Source organism: Trichoderma gamsii (genome assembly GCF_001481775.2).
Source record: "Trichoderma gamsii strain T6085 chromosome Unknown Scaffold_54.2, whole genome shotgun sequence".
Lineage (NCBI taxonomy): Eukaryota > Fungi > Ascomycota > Sordariomycetes > Hypocreales > Hypocreaceae > Trichoderma > Trichoderma gamsii.
The window spans coordinates 1,327-19,261 of NW_020171391.1; the positions used below are offsets into that span (position 1 = coordinate 1,327).

Genomic DNA, 17,935 nt, shown 5'->3' on the forward strand with positions numbered 1-17,935 from the left:
TTGTGTCGGAAAATGAAAGATAGACGGATTCGATTTTTTTTTTTGGCGTAAGTCGACTTTTCTTTAATATATATATGCCCTGGCAGGGCGTTTTTGAGAGATGCCCCTTGTGTAAAGGAGATTCGAGAAATTGGCCAAGTATCAGAGACTTCAACGCGGGAAGAATGGTTTGATAGAGTCATTTGAAATGGCAAGTTTCGTAATCATAGAGTTGAAAACTATGTCAAACCGTTTAGTATGGCTAATTTGGCAATATTCGTGGTCTGATGATGTAACTCACACTATTCATGATAATGCTCAGAGTCGCAAGGAGTGCCGCAATAACCGCAGCATCGACCAGGAATGACCCAAACCTCTTTGCCTTGTTGGGCACAGGTTGGGCATCTGGTGCCGGGGACCTACATTAAAGGTTAGTATCAGAGAGAACACGGTAACAGACATGAATGAAAGCTTTCTTTTCTAACCTTGGGCCCTAGCACGATGATACCGGCAGGCATGGCCGAGGGCTTTGAGGAATCCTGTTGTCCTGCCACGAGAGGAAAGACAGGGGCTCGGATGGCACGGAGAGTGTGTGTGAGAGGCATTGTTGTGTTATGAAATATCTGAGGAGGAAGATGTATATCAGGCGATGAGTGTCCCGGTCGAGTTAACAGAAGAATAGACCAATGTGACAATGGTTCAAAATAGTAGTGGAGGTAGCAGAGGCAGTGGCAATGGCAGAAGCAGAGGCAGTGGCAGTAGCAGTAGCAGTAGCAGTAGAAGTAGCAGTAGAAGTAGCAGTTAGCTCTTGATGTTGGTGTTGGTGTTGGTGTTGGGACAGACAAAATGGCAATGGCAATGGTGTTGGGGCTGGGCAGACGAGGCGTCTTATATGTCGAGCCGGATCCAACGTGGGGTTAGATAGAATAAAAAAGGGCCCGGCGAAAGGCCTCTAGAGACAGTTGAAACCAAGACAGGCTTGGTCTTGATCAGATCGAGAGCCAAAAAAAAAAGCGTGTGGGGCCGACTGACATTTGTTTGTGCTTTTGGGCCGGCGTCTATCAGATTATACAGAGCTCTCCAGGAACACCAGAATTTGGTGACAAGTCGATGGCGCTAGGTGGAAGACTGGAGACGGGCGCGCTGGGGAGGGGCGGCACCAGCAAAAGGCAAAAAGCAAAACGCAGCCATGGCCAGAGCTAATGCGGGCAGCGGCCAAGCTATCCGTCCGTTGATCGGGAGGCCGATGTCTCGAGAAGAGCAGAAGGGACCGTGTGTTGGGGGTGGACTTTGCGAGTTGGCAGCCGTGGGAGGCAGCAGACATGTCATATCGGCTGTGAGACGCTGGACGACGTGCTCGCCATGTACTTGCACAAGTGCAGCGTCACAGGCAGTACCGGCGGCACGGCGGCGCTGGGCAGCCGGGCCGTGTACCTGGCAGTACCGGTACGGGCATCTCCGCGTGGGCGAGAAGGGCACTCTGTGCATCTCTGGCCCTTTTGGGGTGGCTCTAGGACCGCCAGAGGCTTCCAGGGGGGCGTGCGGTAGAGACGGTGCGGCGGCTCTTGAGAGCTGGAGCAGGAAGAAGAAAGGAAGCAAAGAAGATGGGGAAGCTATACTTGTCGCAAGGGAATGCAGGCCAGGGCCGGGGGGGCAGGCTGGGGCACGGCAAACAGACTCAGATGAACAGCGATTCAGGCGCGGGCTCGACATTCCCATTGGCAGCGCCGGCGTGGAACTGGTCCAGGAACCTGGTAGAGGATGGATGCTGGTCCAGTGTTGTATCTGAGCCGGGGCCCTGGCCCCCTTTGTCCCAGGGCCGGGCAAAGTAAGGGAGCACGCAGTCAGTCAGTCAGTCACTAAGCCGGCCAGGCGCTGGTAGCGTGACGCATGGTGCTGGCCCGGATGCATGTATGAACGCTGCCGGTACTTGGACGGTATGCTCATGCTCACGTTGATGCTCCCGTACGGAGTAACGGTGATACGGCGAGCTGGAAGCTGATGCCTGGGCCTGTCTGGGAGCAGCGCAGAGCAGCGCAGAGCAGAACAGCTTCGGGGAGATGGCGATTGCTGCCGGCGCTTGGCTTGTTTGATGTGCATCATGATGGGCCGAACAACGAATTCAAAGCTAGCAAAAGTAGGTGCCCAGGATTTGGGACGAGTGTCAGTTGGTGTTTAGTATTGCCATTGGCAGCAGCAATTGCAATCACATCAGCATTAGCAATACCATTAGCAATTCTAGTCCCATGGCGTAGTGGCATATAGGAGATTGGCATCATGGTATGGACGTCATGGTCCAGCAGGTAGAGAAAGACAATGCTGTAGAGCCAGAATCAAGGATCGGGTGACCAGGGTCGCGACGAGAACCGGGCCACCTGTGCCTGTGCATATGCACAGAGATGAAGCATCACTAGTCGTGAAGAGAAACAAGGTACTGTAGGTGGGTAGGTGGAAGAGACATGGAGATGAGAGTGGGATGGGGCTGCAAGGTGAGAGAGATGCGGTGGAATGGAGCCGGCAGTCGCTCCAGCCCGTGTTCCGATTACATTTGATGTAATGATGGCAGTGGCTTCTGCGTCTCAATGCCAGAATCAGGCGCCTAGGAATCAAGCAGTGCTCTGCTATCAAATCTTAGCCAGGCCTGCCTGCGTTAGCTGCTGCTGCAGTGCGACTGTTGCCGGGTCCTACCTGGCATGTCTTGGAGCACTAATGCCGCTGCAAGCAAGGCGTGGACAGCTCCAAGTACGAGGAGGACCACAGATACATGCCTACCTAGCTGGACATGTAGGGTGATGCTTCTAGTACAGGTACGCCGCAGGCAATTTAGCATTAGCTGAGCGCTGCACGCACGTCGGTGGAGCGCCTAGAGCTCGCCAATGGCCCAGCTGCGTTACCGCCCTCAAGCTGCTGGGGCTAGCATGGCCCTGCGGCTGCTGGGGCTAGCATGGCCCTGCGGCTGCCAATGGCCATCTCCAGCTGCCACGATTCGATCTTGCTTGTTGGAAAGCGAGGCTACCGACAGGACGACGAGCCCACTATTAATAGCCCGCACGGGACTAGCAAGCCTGAGCAACTGATTAGCATCGTTCGTAGGACTCAATGTACTGAATAGTAGGTGCATCAAGGTCGTATTGCTACAGGCACGGCTGCAGATACATGTACCCAACGAACGCTGCTGGCAGATACTGAGCTATACAGGTGGACTACATTGATGTCTACGCTAGTTGCAACCTAAGCTGAATGTACACTGCTTGTCTGCTTGGGCAGTGGCGCCATCCAGACTTCCAGGCTACTGAGTACCACTACAGTACCTGGTAAGGCACCGGACAACAAGGGACAGGCAGGGACGGGCAAGTGCCAATCGGTGCAGCGCCAGCCGTGGCCTGTTTCTAGCCTGCGTCGAATCTCCATCTCAACATCTCGAACATCGTAGTTGGAAGCCGTTCGTGCTGGTTGCACCATCAGCGCAAGCCACTCGGCGTCATGTTGGCGCCACCGGCCGCTGTCCCAAGCTCATGGCGCCGATGCGATGCCCTTTTGGTAGTCGCCGACGGCATCGGACAAGCGCTGCAGGGCCCGGCAAATGAGATGCAAGCCGGCAAAAGCCTGTGTCGTGCTACGGCTGGATGCCCAATGCTGGCGGGAAGGGCGTTGTTGGACTTGCTTCGTTCTCTCTGCTGCCGTCTGGTTCGTCTGCTTGCTCCCCTCCCACTCATGGCACACGCCCTCTCCCCCAAAAGGCAAAAGGGGGAAAGGGAAAAGAAGAGAAATCTGCTGCTAACCATGTACTACTGGGCAGAGCCATGAATCCTGCGGCAGCATACCGAGCGGCTTGGCTGGCGTTGCGTTGCGTTGCGTTGCGTCGCGTTGCGTTGCTTCTAGAGCCAGACTGAGAGACAGGGATGGTTGGGGGTCAGAGCAAATGATAGTGACTGCTGGATGGATTGCAAGCAAGTCAGTAATTATGACGATACTCTGCCTCTCCCTCCCTCTCTCCCTTGTTCCCTGATGCAAATTACTCATCACCTCCAAAGGCAAGCCTACTGTACCAAGACGCACGCCGATTAGGCACACGGCATCCACCCCTCACCACGTACAGTATCTTATATGGAGTTGGAGTACAGTACCTACCTTTTAGAACGCTGTCTAGATGCCATTCTCTCTGGGCTAGCTCCACGCCCAGCGCTGCGTCAGACCCCAGAGAGCAGACGATGAAAAGCAATGGCTCGAGACAAAGTCCACTTCTGCAGCCTGGCAACGTACGAGACCACCCGCTTTGGGGTCGTACGTTGAGCGCGTGATTTCCCGCATGCCTGTTCTTCTGTGACGGAAAAAGCATCGACGAGGCGCCTCCTTCATTTCCTAGCATGCATGCAGCCGCCCACCGAGTTGTTCCAGAGCATACATCAAGCCCTAAGCGGAGAGGGACAGATACTTGTTCAAGCACACAAGAGGGTGGATGGTGGCCCAGCGGTAAGCAGAGTGGCGGCGGTGACTTACACGGGCCGGATCACATCCAGGAAGCCATGGATGAGCAAACATGCGCTCACGAGTAGCCCAAAGACAAGGTAAAGTAAGAGAGCCGCTCTGCTGTGCGTGGGGCGGCTTAATTTCTAGCCTCCGCACTTCACTCCACAGAGTCCGAGATAAATTACGCTTACCAGCAGCAGCAGCCTTCACACAGGCACGAGGCGCGCTTTGCCGACATCACGATGAGTTACGCGAGCACAGAAAGGGCAACAAGAGAAGAAAAGGCGATGGATGATATTGGGCGCCAACGGTGAATAAGTGCCATGTACATGTATAGCCTCCACTCCTCGCCGTCGGCGGCGACTATTGCTAGCTACGATGACGGTCTGCTGCAGCTTCGCCCCCAAACCCCCGCGACGATCCTCTCAGATAACCCCTGAGACCCAATGCTAGCCTGCGGATGCGAGGCGCGATTCGCAACTCGGCTCTGCGAGGGTACTCTGCTATACGAGTACCTAGTACATACGTACTGGTCGCAATATAAGGTACTGCGCTCAGTAGTAGTACTTACATACGTGCACTATCATTCCTTCGCATGGTATCCCGCGTTGTACAACTGAGAATACAGCTTTGAGTAAGGCGCGGGAGCAGGCCGTGCACTGTCCTCTTTTATTTTTATTTTATTCCAATTTTCCAGGTGAGAATGGCTAAACTGGTACTAGGCACTGCGTATTACCTGTACTCTCGCTACCGGATTCAGCAAGGAGCAGCTCCGTCATCCTACATCTTGCATCAGATATCTCGCACAACCATCGCCCCCCAGATACAGGAGATCCCGGTCGCCGGGAACTTTACGAACACTCCGTGCAGCTCTACTAGTTTTAAATCTTTCGATGAGACTCATGCAAGTCTACGGCATGCGCCGTGTGCTCATAAAAAAAGGGGGGGGCGCCGCCAGAAGGGGGCTGCGGTTGCTTGTTACATGTCCAATCAGTTTTGTTCTGATGGCCGTCTCTTACATGGCTCTACATGGCTCTACTCCTCCTTAATAACTTCCAGAAGGCCGGACCACATACTACATACGAGCACATATGAGTAGTATACGAGAGCAGCACATGGAATCTGCCTTGGTTGCCAATGCTAAATGAACCCAGGTAGGAAGCTTACTCCTACTCCATACTTGGACATACTGCTCATTGCTCCACCGACTTACCTACCTGAAGAGCAACATGCACACAGTACAGTAGCAAGCAATATCCAGGATGCAACCACGCCGCACTCGTAATACCTACTAGACTACCTACTTACTGCCTTTTGCTTGGTAGGGTACACCCACACACCACGCTGATGACAGGTACGGAGTACAGGCTGCACACATGTGCCCCCAGCTAGCGCAGCTGGATTTCTGCTGTGATGGGAAAACCACTTGGGAGATGGACCAGGGTGCTCCGCGGCACCGCATTGGTTGCCGGCAGGAGGCTGAGCCACTAGGAGCAAACCCGGGCCAGAGCTGCTAAAAACTTGCGGATCACAGCCGGTTTCGATGCAGGGCAACTTGCAAATGGGATGGAATGCCGACGGCAGGCTTGTATGCAGAAGCGGACGGTGGGTAAAACATGCTTATGGAGTACCTACCATCCTACGGCCGGGCTAATGCTTCATACATCCAGCCTCCTCTCGACTCGTGTGATAGTCTGACGCCTCATGTTGGCAAATGTTCCGGACAGTCAGCGACAACAGTAATATCGATACCACTGGGTTTTGTTCCCTTTCTCTACCGACAAGGGGCTGAGTTTGAAAGATTACAAAGGGGCAAAGAGTTATTCCGCAGGGCTTGCGTACTAGCTGGGCGGTCCAGAACACCCCAGAGCGCCCAGTTATTCGGCCATGCTTCTTCACCACTCCGCGAGACTACCCGGAAAGCTTCCGCAGCTGCTAATCTTTGGAAGACAACGGCCATTATAGGTAGGTATGCACAAAGGCTTTTCGCATACAAGGCATGGGACCTCTTGGTATTGCACTCTGGACGTGGGCGTCCACTCATGTTGGACATACATACATATGTGCCAGTGCCCCATGCATCGCTAGAAAGGACGAATACGCTAGCGATGCATCGGGTCCTTGGTTTGGGCTCACGATGCTCGTTGAATCTTGTCGCTTTGGCAGCCATACAGATGGCGCTATCGCCAACTTGTGCCGCGGAGACATCATGGCCATCGCCACAATCATTTAACTCCGTTGGTCCTAGGGCTTGCTCGTTTCGCAGACGTAGGCCAATTTCGATCAAAAGGCCCTCAGTTTGCTTCATCCTCTTGACTCCATTTTCCCGTATTTTTTACTCCCTCGTTTCGTCACTCCTCATTTCTCACTATCGCTTATCATCTCTCAGAAAAGTGCCCCCAACTGCTAATCATTTTGCATACTACTAGTACCTAGTACCGTGTACACCAGTGTGCCGTACTTGCAGGAGCAATATACCCCACCCACGCTATTGAAATGATACTCTCGCTTTGCTTTGATCGGCCCACTGGCTTGTACTTGGCAGAGCATTGTTTCTCCCTGCCTCGAAGACGCAAACTGCTGCGACATGTACAGAGTACAGGATAGGGCACGGGTACCGGTAGGCTATACAGCCGTCTCTAGCACTGACGACCCCACCATCAATCTGCTTTTAGATCGCTCTTCATATCCTTGCCCATGTTGAGAGGCAGGCCCATCTATGCTTACCACTACCACTACTACCTTATTCTGTCATAGCAGTCTACTTGTACAGTAGGCGTGCCTGTAGATGCAGAGCACCGAGTACTTCGTACCTGACATTGCTTTTATCCTGGGATCAAGCTCGCTAGCATTCACTCGTACTAGCGAATTGTGAGTATTTAGTGGGCACGGGATATAAGACTACACACACTAAAGCAACTCTCTATTAGGCGAGTAGGTATCGTGTGTCAAGTCCAAAATTGACAAACAAACAGTAACGTCAACTACCAAAGCCAATACGTGCTTATACGAAATACGAGTAACTACGTTACAGGCAGAGTAAATACCCTTACAACCAAGTACCTGCCCACAGCGATACCTATCCACACATGATAGGTCACAACTTGCAGCATAGGCACTGGCCCGACTTAAAGGGCAGCCCTATCGTCATCTGAATAGAACACCTTGCAGTTCGGGCCTTTCACGCATGGCTGAGCATCCGGTATTTCCGATCTGAGAGCTTCTTTCTTCTTCTTCTTCTTCTTCTTCTTCTTCTTCTTCTTCTTCTTCTTCTTCTTCTTCTTCTTCTTCTTCTTCTTCTCCTCCTCCTCCTTCTTCTTCTTCTTAGCTTTCTCTGTCTGCTCTTTCTCTTGCAGACTATACCGATACTTGGTTCCACATTTAGACAGTATTCTGAGTACCTGGACAGTCTCGAGATGATTTTCAGTGAGTGCGCTGTGTCTGTCTTCGTCTCTCGCTTCCTGAGTTGCTGTGGTGCATTCCCTAATCGATAGACTACCAATGTCTGCCTCCTTACTTTTTTGATATGCGTTTATAGGCAATGTTCATGGTTGTAGACAATCATCGCCTTCTCTTCCCATGCTCTTCATGTGGGCCTACCTTACACACTGGTACAAAGTTGGACCGCCTCGCCCCCATCCATGGCATACTGTACATTATATATCGGCTGCCAGGGCCATTGCCCATATGGGTGGTCCAATGCTTCTCCATAGGCTCGCAAGTGCCTTACAGGTAAAGGATCCGCATAGACTACCACCTAGTAATGTGCCAGAGTTACATTGAGATGGGGGAGCACATGCGCGCACGTACAGGTACCCCGGCCACTCAAAGGATCACCAGCCCTGTGCATGTACGTGTACTTGCACGAAGACAATGACCCTGAGGTCATCACGGTCCAGGATTCATGTTAGATAGGCGGCTCGTCTACTTTGCCGCATGCAGGCTGGCGCGGCTAGAACAGGCGAGAACAGACGGGGCGCCGCCCTCGGCAGGCTAGAAGAGAAACAAAATTCTGGAGCTTCTCTGCTGCTGCCCCATTCGAAGCATCCTCCACCTGCGATGCTCAGAATTTGGATTCATCCTTTGGCCTGACTATCTCGGGATTCCATGCCAGCCGCGCTCGACAGTCAATGGAACAGGGGGCTTCCGCGATTCCTCCTCTTGCTCCTCAGTCTAATATCCTGACGCCACTGCTCTGGTGATCAGGCGAAAATGTCTGACGCTCTCACGCACAGAAGAGCCCAGCAACCCGGGTGACGGCCGCTTTTGGTGACCGACGCAGACTGAGACTTTGATCCTACCGCCAGCACGACGATCTGCATCCAAAGGGCAAGCAGACCTAAACGAAGCACGCAGCAAAGAACATTTCCCACTTGCTTACAGCGGCCACCAAGGACTTGGACGCAAATGAGCGTCTCGTGACAGCCCTTAGCACTGAGGTCGCCGCTTAGCCAACACCGACATCATCTGGGTCCGCCGGCGGGTGCATACAGACAACGCGCAGCATCCTTCTGCTCATATCTTTTCGACGGGGCCGTGCCGCGGATATGGGTTAAACTACCGCTTTGTGCTACTGCCAGTAGTGAAAAGATACCAAATTACGACATGTTCCATTCCGGCAGAGGGAGAGAGGGGGAAACGGATACAGCGACACGAGAAGCACGTATTGCGGCTGTCATTTCTCAGATGAAGCTTTCTCTCTCTTTCGGCTCGACGGTCAGGCGACAAAGTTGAACGGTAAACGCAAAACTAGTCTTGCGCAGTTTAGCCAGGGGAACCCAGCGAGAGCGCTATTGACAGAACAGACCCCCTTTTTTCCCCCCAAGCTTTTCCTTCTCTCGTCAGAAATTGCGAAGCGCGTACGGCTTTTTTCCATGGTGAGTATCCTACTTGTCATTATTACTCGTATGTTCAAATCTAAGTTCACCTGTATACAAGCATCCCCCGTCCAAAGACGCATTTTGCCACAATCATGCCGTAGCAATTCACTGCCAAGACGGCTGTAACATAAGTTGGCCTGGTGAGCACTGGCAATGCTTCCCTTCCTTTCTTCTTCACTCTTCTTTCTTCCCTCTTTGTGTTTTCAAGCACTCAGGGTACCAATTCAATGCTGATCCAATTTGATTTTTGTTGCAAGCTTTGCCTTTTTTCCCCCTTTTGTCAGACATTAGCGGTTGTTGAAATTAAAACCCTACCGCTCTATTATTACCGTGGACTTTACGATATCCGACGGAGCCTATACCGTACAAAAGGCAAGGTCCGAGGACGCCAGTTACTATCCCACACAGTATCTCTCTACGAAAATAGGCTGTCTAGGGTATACATTCTCCATATCCTTCACTCTAACATCTCTATACCCAGCAAAAGACAGAAAGAGAGGGACAGAGAGACAGAGAGACAGAACAAGACGCGACGAAAACCCTCGTTTTCACGCCTTCATTCCCCACTTCGCCATCTCAGCGGTTGCATAGACTAGTGGGTCACAGGCTTGCAGACTACTGGGCCTGCTACCTTGTAGTAGTAGAATCTACCCCAGTCACCGGGCTCTTTGAGATTGCGGATACTGAACTGCAGAGCACTAGGTATGTACTACCTACTGTAGTATGGAGTACGCGGTAGTGCTGGACTAGGAATTAATGCTAAAGTGTCCTTCTGATACAACTCTTGGACAGATCCTAGGCTGAGTTGCGAGCATAAAGACGCGGGGAGGGATCCTCTTCATAACCGAGAACCAATCAGTGTTAAAGCAATCAATAGGCCAGCAGCAATGCCGCCAACGGCGGATTTCAGAACCCCAGACGCCTTGGCAAAACAGAGTTTCGACGTGCTTCAGTTACAACAGTCTGCTGCATACCGCATCATGGCAGTGCCCAAAGACGCCCGTGCTATCCGTACCTCTGAGCTCTGCGAACGGAGAGGGGGTAGACGACAGGTGACGCATATTAGCAGTTCTAAAACTGTTCTCTTCTTTTTCGCAGTCCCGATCCCAACACGAGTAAAAGGGTTGATTTTGCCAACTTCTACCCGCCAATACTCGCGGCCGTGGCCAACTTGAAACAGAGCGTCGAGCTTGTGGCACAAAATTTGTTGGCGCAACATATGGAACAAGGGCAGCCCAAGTCAAAGCTGCCTTTTTCCTTTAAACCTCGTACCACTGAGGTCTAGCCCTTCAGGACAGAGGCCATAGCGGCGCTTCTAGGACTACGCTGCTTATAACATGCCATCGCCCAAGCTAGATTATCAAAGCGGAGCTTTCTGGGATCAGGGGAAAGATCAGCCAAGCCGCCAGTGGAAGGATGTCTTACATACACCGACGGGAGGACTATTAAACCACATCCTAAGCGTGACAGAGGACCCCCTCGAAGATATTTCTTAGCGCCCAACAAGTGTTTAGGCACAACAAACCTCCTGCCTGGCAATATGCAGCTTACATATGCTGCAGTACTACGTGATATGAGTATTACAAAGCACTCGATCCCAGAAAGCCTGCTTAGGCACAACGAGCATTGTCAATTTCATGCTTCGCGTTCAGTGCAGTATGCTTGCATCGGAACGACTACCATGGCTCTCGTTTCTTGAATCAGATAGCTTCAGTGAAGAAGCCACGCGAGTGACAGAGCCATGTAGTAGTATGTATAAGCAGAATTCATATAATTACCACACCACAAACCAATCATCAGCGTGATTTTGATCTAGGGAACCTTCCAAAGCTTGTCATTGACAAGGTATGCATATATACCCGGTTCCCGTGACCACACCTTCTTGTTCGCTGTCTTGATCTGCCTGACGGCGACTTGGAGGGAGGGGGCGTGAGACGAGGAGAGATTGAAGAAATTCAAATTTTCCTCTCACCAGAGAAGCGCTTTTAATTTGTCGCAGCCAGGGGATTTGTTGGTTCTATGACACCACGATTGTGACCTGATTAATATGTTGCTATGATTTCCTAAGCCGGGTTTCATACATACATGCGTGTTTCAGAGGCGCTTGGCTTTATCTCACCAACCGCTAACCAGAACGGATTATGGTCTCTTAGCATGGCAAATACGGATTCTACAGCGTCTTTCCAAGTTTTGCTACCCCTTTGCGGACCAGCCAATGGCTTGGGTGGCATACTACTACTACCTAGTTGTAGTTGGCGTGATTAGGTTCGGTCTTTATATGTTGACGCAGGTGCCAAACCCCCGGCCGCATGAAGATTGCGCTTGGGCTCCTCTGCCCCTTGGTCTATTCTGCAGCGGAAGAAGTCCGTCTAGGCAGCCATCGGGTTGTGGCTCCGGGCAAGCGGCAGCAACTACGAGCTATCTCGCACCATCACACCACATAGCGATGAAGCACTACCACCCCTTGGTGATGGATGATGGCATAAAGCTGGCCTCGATCGGCGAAGACTGCGGCCCCGGGAGAGACCTCTTGTTTCTACAACAAATTAAAGAAAAACAAGCCTATCCGGCTAAACTAGAACGCATCGGAATGCCCTGCTCCGCAGACATTTCCCTGCCGGGCATATATAGCTCGAGACACCTGGACCAATAGAAAGACAACGCTCACGACCTAACAGATGACAGCAAACCCTCTCGACAGACTGTGCTTGTTTCTTATGCCCAAGTCTGTCTTCCCCCACTTCGAAAAGGGGGATAGAGGGAGGGAAGGAGGGAGGGAAGGAGGGAGGAAAAGAAGTCGCACCATGGACGATGTTGGTTCTCACTGGGTGACGTGTCGACGGCAACTATGACATGACAAGATGCGGCTTGCCAGACCGACACAGACCACCACGCCACACACGACTCATCGTTTATGACGTCCGTACTTTGGTTTGGACAGCAGCATGTTTCACCGCATCGCCAACAGTCAAGAGGCCACCGAGCAACGATGATAGCTTACAGACTGGATGGTTTTCAACAGAGTTGAATGGCGACAAGACTCGTACTCGGCTGGTAGCGAAGCTCGTGCCCGGCCACCGACCGTCGATAGTGGACCCTCGTCCATTCCGTGACCCCATACGCATGTCTGCCGGCGACGGTGAGTGGATGATATTGTGTTACGGCGGGTTCTTATTCTGGACGCTGCGGATACAGCCGCATCCGACAATTAGCAGAATGGAGAAATAAGACATCAGCCGTTTACCAATCACCTGCATCGGCAAACAGCATCGTGATAAGTACCGCCGCCGCCGGCGCCGCCGCAAGTCTCAGGACATGCCCGATGGACGCCACTAGCCATTTGCTCGCTCAAACGGCGAGAGAGAGAGAGGGAGACAGAGAGGGTTGAAGGAAGTCTTGGAGCCCCGGGCCAGCGGCGAGCCAAGAAACATCTAATTGGTTCGCTACTTTAATCGTAATGGCTGTGTTCTAAGTTCCGGGAAATCCTCCCGCGCGCCGGCCAATTTTTGCATGCAATACTACTAGTTTTGATGTTGTTTCTTTTCCCAAGCCGGCAACCAACTCTGTTTCCCAAATACCCATGCAACAGCGGTGTTTCGATAGCAAATCTCTTAGCGGCAACCAGGAAAGAAAAAAAAAAAGTACACCTCTGCAGTGGTGTGGATGAAAGAAAGGGGGAAAAGACGGGAAGGCGCCCCATGTTATTTTTCAAGACTACGGCCGGCATTGGCATAAATCTGTATGCATATACTATATTGTAGCTTGTTACACTGGGGGGTGGAAGCAGAGTTACATCCGTGTGCCATTCCCGTGTCGCGGAGGATTTTCAAACGTCTCTTAGTTGGATTTTTTTTCTTTTAGCTCGAGAAATCAAGAAACAAGAAGTAGAGAATCAAGTGAGTTCAGGGTTCAGGGGGTCGCGGGAATAACAGAATTGTATGGCATATCTCTTCTTCACTCTACAGAGCTTTTTACGGAAGTGCCGTCTTTGGAAGTGTATTTGCTAGTTTACGAGGCCTTTAATAAACAGAATCACTGTAGTTTTATCTGAGAAGAGGGGGGGAAAGGTCAAAGAGAACAGGAAGTAGGGAACAGGAAACACCAAATGCTCTTAATATGTGTGGCTCGGAGCCATTTGAATTGGATTGAAATCATGTACATACTAATACTTCCTGCCATGCCAGTATCGCTTTACCCGCTTACCATCTCCCACCAACGCCTAGCTATAGCTACCTAGTTTTTGCACTCTTCTCTAGGAAGGTCCTTTCTGTGTCTGCTGGTATCCCAAATCCCGAGGCCAAATATCTGTAGATGCGTTTTCCACAACGCAATGAGGGTTCCCCATCCCTTAGTCCAAGGGGTGTCTCTCAAAAATGGTGTAAAATAAAACGAGAGACGCCGTTTCCGTACGCTAAGCCCGCGCTTTCCAAATCTTTCTAAAAAAAAAAGAGTCTTTCTTATACAAAAGAAAACAAATTGGTATAATGAAAAGAAAAGAAAAATGAGGCAACAAATATGACACTATAGGTAATTTGTCCAGCCAAGGAAATATAAACCAAAAGCTGCCGTATTACAGGATACTGTGAAAGCAAAGGAAGGACACGAAACGGATAGAATGGGTGCCGGCGCCATCGTACCGCACCCTTCCATACGTATTGTTATTAGTAGAGCATCTTATCAACCTTGATAAGCAGCTTGCCACCTTCGATCGGGCAGCCTCTCTTGTTGTAGAGGCGAACGAAGCGGTAGCCTTGCTGAAGTCGATCGAGGCGGATGCATGCCCAGGCAAGGCACGGCGGGCTAACCGTGTGAGACGCGCCTTCAACTTTAAATCTATGTTTCTTTCTGTTAGCCTCGTCGCCTTTCCTTCATGTATCTGGGTCTCTTTCGGGCAGCAAGATGCAGTGTCACCGGGGAAGGCGGCTTGAGAAGGGGATAAGGTATCTTGTGTTCAGTTGCCTTTCTTTCAACGGGAACACGCAACGAAATTAGATTTCGAGGCATCCATCTGGTGTAGCAAACCAGAAAGCTAGCTCTAGCCAGCAATACCAGTGAAAAGCAGCCAGGGTTTTTGAAGAAGAAGAAAAGGCGACTTCGTTGCTGTGGTCGGATAGGAAGGCGCCGCGAAGAGCGGTGAAAGGGAGCGCGAAAGCTGTTACACCCACAAGTCCCGACAAATTGGATCCGAAGCTGAGTTCGGCCGCCTTGTCATGCGACACATACACAACGTTGGTGGTAACGGAAGGGATGTGGCATCAAAGGTTCGGATAAAGGAAATGAAGTCGGACCGCTTGGTCCTTTTTAGGGGATACAATTGCGTAGACACATCGTATTCTGCTGCGGACCGTTGGATGTGACACAGAAGGCTATAATCCCGCCGAAAGTGAGATTAGGAAGGGGAATGAGGTTTAGAGGTGATGGTGACAAGGTCACACAATGCTTTGAGGATGCGAGGCTCAACGCAGGGAATGCTATGTGACGGACAAAAGCAAAAAAAAAAGAAGAGGGAGCAAGGGGGTTCTTCAATTTCTTACCGAATGAAACTCAACTCTTCCACCACCTTGGGGATGTTGCGGAACTGCAGTTTCTCACCATGAATCTTCTTCTCATGACAGTTCCAAACGGGATCAGTTGAGTCGGCTGACTTTGTGTGTTGCTTGTAAGACATATCATGGCCATCTTTCTCATCCTCGCCAATGTGGAGCTCGGCCTTGACTCGAGAACGAAGGTCGCTTTTGCTTTGGGAGTCATCGTCTTTGTCGTTGTCGTCTGTCGGAATGTTGCGCCCGGCGAAGACAGTGATTGTGAGGTGCAGCGTATGTTTTGCAGCCAGATCAAGCGTCACCATGGCCTTGTCAGAACTTTGATACGCTTCAGGCTTTAGAACCCAGCCATCCTCGCCATCAAACATTGCCTCGTTAACCATCATACCCTCGTCCATGTTTTGCCAATTCATGGCCACCATCTGGACGCCTCGCCGCCAAAAGAGACTGGGGTCGGGGTTAGAGCTGTTGATCCTCCGTCCAGCCGGGAATGCTCTCATGAAGAAATTTTTGTTGTGGGTAAACACTTCGCGCGGATACTTTTCATGCAGCTCTATGATTCTGTCTTCGCTAATGGAATAGATGTGAGTAGGTTGTTTAGCTTGCGGGGTGCTAAGACTTGTGAACCGTTCGCTGCGGGTGTATATGGCGAGATCGCTCAAAGGCTTGCATATTGTCATTTTCCCATGAGCATCTTGCTGCGGGACCTCGGCCGGCGATGAAGCAGAGGTCTTAAGGCGGGGAAGGTGAGGTTCATCGTCCGAAATCAAGCCATCGTCTTCTTTTGTTAGAATTGGCATAGAAGCTGTAAGGTCCTCTGGCTTTGGCATCTTGGCGGCGGCTCGCTTGACCTTGACGAGGATTTTGCATCGAAGGTCATCAAGTGTGGGCACCCTAAACTTGGGATCACAGCCTTCAAAGGGCTGCTGGACAAGCATGTCCTCCCAGACTTCCTTCATGATATTCGCCATGATCTCTTGTTGGCTATGGTCGGCGTGAACCTCCAAGCTGATAATGATGGGCAGATCGTTCCCGTGAGAAAACGCATTGTCTCGTATCGTCTCGCACACCTCTCGGAAGCCACATGGAGTCGTCAAAGTCCAGCCGTGGGTTACAATGGGCTCTCCCCTAGGGAGGTTTGGCCGAGACCTCGAAACGCGAGGTACCTCTTCTTTTTCGTTTGATTCAATGCGCACAGGAAGGAACGTGTCGCTAGAGTTTGACGATACATCATCCGTCGTGGTTCTGCTATGAGAGCTAGGGCTTCGCGAGCGCCCGCTGGGGTTGGAGCTCCCAAGGTAATTTTTGGCGGTATCCTTGGCGGCCTCCAATTTGTCTTCCATTTTCTCTAAAACGGCGGCGGCAGCGTAGGGGAGAGCGCTTCCAGATATTCCAGATATATTAGATATACCTCTCGAATGACCGCCGCCACCCTGAGACTTGGGGGCAGTGACTAGGATCTCATCTCCATTCCAGACGTCGATTTCGATGCAACGGCCGCCTCTCTTTAGGACCTAGATGATAAAACCAGTCAGTATGAATACGTAGAGATTATTGATTCTTGCCAAGTTGAAAATACGAACAGCAGTGTAGGCCTCTGGGGAAGTTTTGGAGGCTAATTGATTGCCGCTAATATAGGTATTGTGGCTACTGTTGATAAAATAATTGGTTATGGGTTTTGAGTAGTCTTTTGCTGAAGGTCCCCGAGTAGCGTCCCAACAGTCTGCCAGTACGAAAAGAAAATCTCCCTCGGTGTATTTTTCCTTGTCAAGCTGGATGGCTACTTCGCCTTGGACTTCCCTGAGGAACTTGTCGAAGTCCTCCTTTGAGAGCTCAAGATTGCTGCCTCGCAGATTGTTGAAGACGGCTTCCATGGTGTCAAGCATTGACCGGGTCATCGAGTGTTCACGCGTCAGGGAGAGGACTCTCGAGGCGATCGGATCGTCGTGGAATCTAATGGGGGTGATCATGGTGGCGCTCCTGATCATTCGTTTGAGGACATCGAGGCTCGGGTCGAAGATGGAAAAGGTATGGGTCCGCTTTGACTTTTTCTCCTCCGATTTGGAACGACGGCGCTGGGAGTTGGCACTCATGTTAGCGAAACGTACGAATGAGTGAACAGGGAGAAGAAAAAAACAAGAAAACGAAGCAGGTGTTTGGAGACGTACAAACATGCCGCAGGTGAAAGACATGGCGACTGATGGAGACTAATGGGAGGGCGAGTGCCCAGACGAGAAGCGAGACACTATCGCTGCTGTCGTCGTTATCGCTGTAGCAGAGATTTCATGAGAGGCGACGAGGTGCCAGCCGCTCTTGGAGCGGATGAGGAACAGAAGAGAGAAAGAGAAGCTCGGAGGATGTGAGTTGTGAGGGTCCAAAGGGTCCAAAGGGCAAAGATATCGGCAGACGATGTTGTGGCTGTGGTTCCGCCGGTGGTACCTTGTACCTGGATAAGCTGCAGTTGGCGTGCGGCTGTCTTACTAGTTGTCTGTTCCCACTCTGCGTCGTCTCTACCAAAAAAAAAAATGCTGATTTTTTTCGAGCGTGGGCGAGTATGTCTGGCAATCAGCTGCTGATGGGGTATCAAAAGAGAAACGCTAGAGATGATGCAGGAAAACAAGCAGATGAGGAAGAGAGTAGAGGAAGAGGAAGAAGAGACGAGTAAGGCAATGTAAACGAGGATGGACTGAGAGGGACTGATTCGAGCCGAGCTGTCAGCTTCTTAATTTAGGTGCCGCTACTGGGGACTGGAGAGCGGTGCTAGTGCTGGCAGCGCTCGTGTCTAGCAGGTCTAGCGCCTCGTGCTGGTCTCTTCAGCTGCCCACAAACTTGTTTGGTAGGGCTGGGGTCCCTCTTTTGTACTGATCTGCTGGGCCTAGTAGGTAGCAGCAGTCGCAGTCACAGTCGCAGTCGCAGAGCAGCAGCAGCGCCAGCAGCTGAGCTCTCTAAGGGCCTGGCTGGCCGGGGCTTTGCTAGGGGCCGGTCAGGGCCCAGTCTGTTGTTTGGGTTTGTGGAGAGCTTTGGGTGGAACGGCGGCCTGGATGGGCTCATCGGGGCGGTTCG

At 51.5% G+C, this 17,935-nt stretch overlaps 3 protein-coding genes across 3 annotated transcripts; all 3 read right to left on the bottom strand.

Annotated features, from left to right (window-relative positions):
• Positions 1-281: 281 nt before the first annotated feature.
• Positions 282-584, bottom strand: TGAM01_v209963 (hypothetical protein; the record flags this gene model as incomplete). Its single annotated transcript, XM_018810700.1, has 2 exons — positions 282-398; positions 465-584. The coding sequence occupies 2 exons, from the start codon at positions 582-584 to the stop codon at positions 282-284; spliced, it is 237 nt and encodes a 78-aa protein (XP_018656073.1).
• A 6,993-nt stretch (positions 585-7,577) lies between these two features.
• TGAM01_v209964 (hypothetical protein) lies at positions 7,578-7,998 on the bottom strand (the record flags this gene model as incomplete). The annotated part of the gene is made up of 2 exons (XM_024550682.1): positions 7,578-7,806; positions 7,967-7,998. 2 exons carry the CDS (start codon positions 7,996-7,998, stop codon positions 7,578-7,580), a joined length of 261 nt encoding a protein of 86 aa, XP_024404558.1.
• A 6,319-nt stretch (positions 7,999-14,317) lies between these two features.
• On the bottom strand, positions 14,318-16,965 carry TGAM01_v209965 (hypothetical protein; the record flags this gene model as incomplete). Its single annotated transcript, XM_018810703.1, has 4 exons — positions 14,318-14,481; positions 14,553-14,626; positions 14,864-16,386; positions 16,456-16,965. 4 exons carry the CDS (start codon positions 16,963-16,965, stop codon positions 14,318-14,320), a joined length of 2,271 nt encoding a protein of 756 aa, XP_018656076.1.
• Positions 16,966-17,935: the final 970 nt, after the last annotated feature.